The sequence below is a fragment of the Notothenia coriiceps genome, unplaced genomic scaffold, assembly GCF_000735185.1.
Source record: "Notothenia coriiceps isolate Sejong01 unplaced genomic scaffold, NC01 NC01_scaffold00009010, whole genome shotgun sequence".
Taxonomy (NCBI): Eukaryota; Metazoa; Chordata; class Actinopteri; order Perciformes; family Nototheniidae; genus Notothenia; species Notothenia coriiceps.
Window position 1 is genome coordinate 274,371 of NW_011341711.1, and position 6,097 is coordinate 280,467.

Below are 6,097 nucleotides of genomic sequence, written 5' to 3' on the forward strand. Positions count from 1 at the left end.
CCGATATTTGGAACCGATATACATTTGCAGTAAAATCAGAAAATCTCGGTGTCAAAATGTAGAATAACAGAACTTCTATGAAATGTCTTTTTATGTTTAATGAACTTTTCAACATCTTAAAACTGGTTTTCTCTCTGTGACCCTGAGTGAAGTAAAAATAAAAACTACTAAAACTTGTTCTGAACTTCTGATTGGTTGAGTCTCACTCATTTAGTAGTCCCAATTCAGCAGCACCTGATTGTGGTGCAGAAAGCAGAGTTGCTGCGAGGCTCCACTAGCAGCCGTCCCAGTTTCTCCGCTGCGAGACGCTAATTTTTCTGTCCCTTTAGTGGATTGGTATATTAGAGAGTATTATAATTTCTCTAGTCTCTCATAAAGTCTATTCAGTTAGTTATATTTGTGGAGAACAAAAATGTGAACTTTTAAAACTCACACAATGTCCTTGCTTTCAGGTATTACCACTTACCCGTGGGGAACTTGCCTCAGGATGTGTCCATCTTTGGCTCAGATCTGTTCCTGGCACGACATCTGAGGAAACACAACCACCTGCTGTGGCTCTCCCCCACCGCCAGGCCTGATCTGGGAGGAAAGGAGGCCGATGACAGTCGTCTGGTGATGGAAAGTGATGACAGGGGCTCGGTGGAGATCAATGCTCAGGGATGCTATTCCACAGGTATTCACACACCAAGAACTCTCTTCATCTGCGTCCAAGAAACAAGGCATAAAACTACTTTTTGAAGCCTTGCTCTATGTATTTATGGACGACCCTGTTATTCTTTCTCTCAGTGTGTGTGGAGTTGGACCTGCAGAGCCTTGCGGTGAACACCATCCTCCAATCACAACATGTCAACGACATGGAGGGCGGGGCTAGCTTGGGTGTCAGTTTTGATGTGATCCAGCAGGCCTCGTTGGAGGACATGATGTCAGGGAACCAGGGAGCCAGCGCTCTGGCCAGCTATGATGAGACGGCTCTCTGCTCCAACACCTTCAGGTGTGTAAACAGCTGTAGTGTGTTACTATGGAAACCAGGGGTGTCAAACACATTTCAGTTCATGGGCCACATACAGCCACATTTGATCTCAAATGGGCCGGACCAGTAACATCATAGTGTAATAACCCTATAAATAACAACAACTCCAAATTGTTCCTTTGTTGCAGTGCAAAAAAGGGAACAATTTCAACAATATTATGCCTCAGTTTATCATTTACACATGTGCATTACAACGTACAGATCACACATGTGCATTACAACGTACAGATCACAGTGTATCTACAAAGGCACAACACATTAAGTCACAGGTATCTGGAACTGAACAATATAGTATTTTACTTTATGCTCAAAACATCTGGTCACGATCTATACATTATTGTACATTCATTTCCACATCTGCGTCGTAATCCTGACCACCTGAACTGACACACCACCAACAAACTAAAGTGGGAAAGTGTAAACAAACATGTCTATGCTTTAATGATGCTGGGGTGTCGGGGGAAGCGTGTTGTGTTTTAATGATTTCCTTTTGCCCTGTGTTGAATGAGCAGGATCTTGAAGAGCATGGTGGTTGGGTGGGTCAGAGAGATCACACAGTACCACAACGTGTATGCAGACAACCAGGTGATGCACTTCTACCGCTGGCTGCGCTCCCCCAGCTCTCTGCTCTACGACCCCGCCCTGCACCGCACCCTGCACAACATGATGAAGAAGGTGTTTCTACAGTGAGTGCTTTCATCGTTTTGTCCTCACATTGATATATCGCTACTTTTTGAAAAGCCTAACAGCGACTGAACTCTTCTCGTCATTCTCTCGTCCTGCTGCCAGGTTGGTTTCAGAGTTCAAACGTCTCGGCTCCACTGTGGTGTACGGAAACTTCAACAGGATCATGTTGTGCACTAAAAAACGGAGGATAGATGATGCCATTAGTTATGTGGAGTACATCACCAACAGGTCAGTTACACTCTTTATATAAATGTATATTTTAAAGGAAGGATCACTTGTTTTTACAATGTAATTTTAATAAATATTATCGTTAGAATCTAAAAACATCATATGTATAGAATAAAGGGCAACTGTATAAAAAAAAAAATGGTGCTTCCCAGACAAATGCAGCCTTTGGTCGAAACAGTGTGTGTGGTCATTAGACTGAAGACACACCACAACAATAACATCAGTAGGGAAAAAAGATAATTACCCATTAGTACCGTGGGCTGTTTGCCACAGATGGGTGCAGTCTCCATCATCTTACCATTAGACTACATCGTTTTACAGGAATTGTCTTCTGGGATTTTTGTTATTGAAACATTACAATGGTAAACCCACAAAAACATGTCTGTCTTTCAATGCAGCATTTTCAATTCTCTCTGAAGATCAAACCATAATGCGTTTAACTGTTTGTTTGACTTTGGTCAATATTGCTAATTTCTGAACATCCGTCTGTGTTCAAATGTGTCTTGTCTCGTTTAGCTATTAAGGCCCCACAATCTGGAACAAACTGCCTGAATCATGCACGTCAGCAGAAACGCTTACTATTTTCAAATCGAGACTGAAAACATATCTTTTTTTCCGCTGCTTTTAATTGAGCTGCTCATATTCACACTGCAGTTTGCTTTTTATTCATGTGTTGTCTAACTGTTGTTTTTATCTTTGCCTTTTAAATGCCTGTTGTAAAATGCCATTATATAATGTGTTTTTACTGTATTTATTCTTAAATGTCTTTTATTTTATTTTGTAAAGGACTTTAATTGTCCCGTACTGAAAGGTGCTATGTAAATAAACTTGCCTTGAAAGTACAGTAGTCTTCTCCTGTTGTATTTTGACTCTCCTCTCTCCTATCATACTGTAACTGAAAGAGCCCTAAATATGTGTCCTCCAGCATCCACTCCAGAGAAATCTTCCACTCTCTGTCCATCTCCTTCTCCCGATGCTGGGAGTTCCTGATGTGGATGGATCCGTCAAACTTCAGCGGTGTGAAGGGCAAACTGCCCTCCAGCCTCATGAGCGGAGAGGTAACTCTTTAATACCATACAATGTATTTGCAATGATAAAAAAAATAATAAAAGGGCCTAGAACTCATTCCTCCTCCATGGTCTCCTTTAGGACGGAGCCAAACAGAAGAAAAAGAGCCGAGGAGAGGGAGATGAGGAAGGCAGTGAGGATGAAGAGGAGGATCCAGTTGAGGAAGATGATGGTGATGGTGAGACGGATGAAGTGGAGGAGCTCATTGAGAGCAACTGGAACATCATGCAGTATCTCCCTGAAACTGCCTCCTGTCAGAAATACTTCCTCATGATTGTCTCCGGTAAGAATACATTCATATTGTCTGTGGTAGAACAAAAACATCCATTTACAGAATAAATACAGCCGTACAATTCAGGTATCATTGTGTTTATAGAGAGGCGAAGTCCCTCCCTTTCCGGTGGAGCTCCATGGGCCCTTATTTAGGAAAAAGTCTGTATTGAAGTCAATGGAGAGAGAAAAGTTATCTTTCGATCCCGTTTGAATTATGCCACAAATTACACATATGATGTTTGTCAATTTAAAAGATAATTTTGCAAGTCAAATTTTTTTAAATGTGTCGTAAAACTGTGAAGTAACACTTTTGTTTGTGGGAAACCGCTCAATGAACTACATCTCCCGTCTCGCACCACACACCAAGATGGCCGTCACGTTGGCACATTTGACTTCTTTCTTTCAGAATGAGGCGAAAAGTATTAAAAGAGGTGAAAATCACTCCAAGTCTGGGCATGTTGAGAGCTGTACATACACACAAGGGGAGTTAGTCGGTTCGTAAGAGCCAGCATGCGGGACCGGGATTCTGGGATTTGTAGTCTTTCTAGTTGCGTATTTTTCATAGTCTTATATTTCAACAGTTTTACGACAAACTGTGACTTTTTTTACATGGAAATGATTTTTTAAGATTGACAAACATCATATGTGTAATTCATGGCACAATTCAATAATAGCAATCTTTCTCTCTCCATTGACTTCAATACATACTTTTTCCGAAATAAGGTCCCATGGGTCTGAAGTAGATGGGCGGGACTTCGCCTCTCTATAGAGAATCCCGGTTTGCAACACTGTCAATAATAGTGCTTTTTCAAAATCTATACATTATGCGTTTTTTTAATGTTGCCTTTTTGCTCTACCATATCTGACACGACACTTTCCACGCCAGCCTACATTGCAGCAGTGTACCACAGCATGAAAGAGGAGCTGAGACGCAACGCTCCTGGGGCCACGCCGGTCAAGAGGCGTGGAGGCAGCCAGGCTACCCAGCAGGCCGTGGGGGACTTGAGTGCCCTTCCTGGTAAGATACTGTGAAGGAGCTGCTTTAGTTACTAAAGAGTTGTGTTCCTGAAGAACTTCACATTACACTCGTTAGTCACTGCAGATTAGTTTCTGTTACACTTAAACCTGTGAAGAGGAGAATCTTGATCGATTTCATCTCAGATGTGATGGATTGTTTTTAAACTCTCCCTCACAGGAATGATCGTCTTCTCCCAGGAATACGTGTCCAGTGAGCTGACACAGAACTTTTTCACCATCACTCAAAAAATCCAGAAGAAGGTGTCGGGTACCAGGGGGGTCAACCAGCCCTCAGAGATGTTCCCCGTCCTGCCTGGATCCCACCTGCTTCTCAACAACCCAGCACTGGAGTTCATCAAATACGTCTGCCAGGTACATAAGTATTACGATCATTTACAAAGCTATTTTCTTTAGAGATGCATCGATTGTTATTTTCTTGGCCTATTCCGTTGTTGTTGTTATTTGATTAAATCTGCTCATTTCCATTTTATTCCACACGGAAGTGAATGTGGAATAAAATGCGTCGCGTCCGTGCCACGTAAATACCATCATAAGGCACATGTGTTTATGTGAACAGCGGCAATTAAAATGATCAAGAGACGTCAGACAGCTGATCTTGCGATACGTCAAGTCATCTTCTCAATTCCTCTTCTGTCGGATCAGGTCCTGTCTCTGGATGCCAACATAGTGAACCAGGTGAACAAGCTGAAGAGAGACCTCCTGCGTCTCGTGGACGTCGGAGAGTTTTCAATGCAAGCCCAGTTCAGTGACCCCTGTAACTCCTACATCCTGCCAGAGGTCATCTGCCACCAATGCAATTTCTGCCGTGACCTCGACCTCTGCAAGGACCCATCTGTGGCACAGGTAAGAGGATAACACTGATAGTCTGCATAATAACAATAACGCTATTATTACTCCTACATTTGAACCTGCTTACAATACAGCTTTATTTATAGAGCACTTTAAACCTCCAGACCAAAGTGCTGTACAGTCAAATAAACAAAACAAAACATACAAAAAAATAACTCAGCTCACACACCATAAAACAACTACAAGTAAAAACAATAGACATTTTAAAACAGGGGTGTGAAACTCAAGGCCCGGGGGCCAAACCCGGCCCGCGACTTCATTTTATGTGGCCCCACAAGAGCTTGAAAAGAATATAATATGTTTGTTATACGGTTACATGGCGATTTACAGAAGCACGTTGCCCATACATGGAGCACAATGCATCTCAAATTTGACTTTTTTTTCTCAAATTTGACTTTTTTTCTTCTAAATATGCCTTTTCTCTCAGAATTTACACTTTTCTCAGAATTGACTTTTTTTTCAAAATGTTACTTTTTTTTTTCAAAATGTCTTTTAAAATCATTTTGTGACATTCTCACTGAAGAGACTTGCAATTATTTGCCCCAGACTTGCCCCAGAGTTAATTATAAACTTATTACCCTATCCGATAATAATCCAATGCAGAGGCAATCATGTAATATAACACATTATTTTATATATATTAAATATTTATATGTGTATTTNGTGTGCCTTTGGCAGTCTCTAGCTTTTTTTTCTCAAAATTGACTTTTTTTCTTCTAAATATGCCTTTTCTCTCAGAATTTGCCCTTTTCTCAGAATTGACTTTTTTTTCAAAATGTTACTTTTTTTTTTCAAAATGTGTTTTAAAATCATTTTGTGACATTCTCACTGAAGAGACTTGCAATTATTTGCCCCAGACTTCTGCTTTCAGACCGAGTTAATTATAAACTTATTACCCTATCCGATAATAATCCAATGCAGAGG

General features: G+C 41.1%; 1 protein-coding gene across 1 annotated transcript in view; it reads left to right on the forward strand.

Annotated features, from left to right (window-relative positions):
* The window catches only part of pole (polymerase (DNA directed), epsilon), a 28,712-nt gene that overhangs the window by 20,356 nt on the left and 2,259 nt on the right, over positions 1-6,097 (forward strand). Inside the window, exons 35-43 of the mRNA XM_010770663.1 lie at positions 453-673; positions 787-991; positions 1,543-1,716; positions 1,820-1,945; positions 2,871-3,003; positions 3,095-3,296; positions 4,173-4,304; positions 4,482-4,675; positions 4,967-5,167. Coding sequence (XP_010768965.1) covers positions 453-673; positions 787-991; positions 1,543-1,716; positions 1,820-1,945; positions 2,871-3,003; positions 3,095-3,296; positions 4,173-4,304; positions 4,482-4,675; positions 4,967-5,167 — 1,588 coding nt within the window. The remainder of the gene's footprint in view (positions 1-452; positions 674-786; positions 992-1,542; positions 1,717-1,819; positions 1,946-2,870; positions 3,004-3,094; positions 3,297-4,172; positions 4,305-4,481; positions 4,676-4,966; positions 5,168-6,097) is intronic.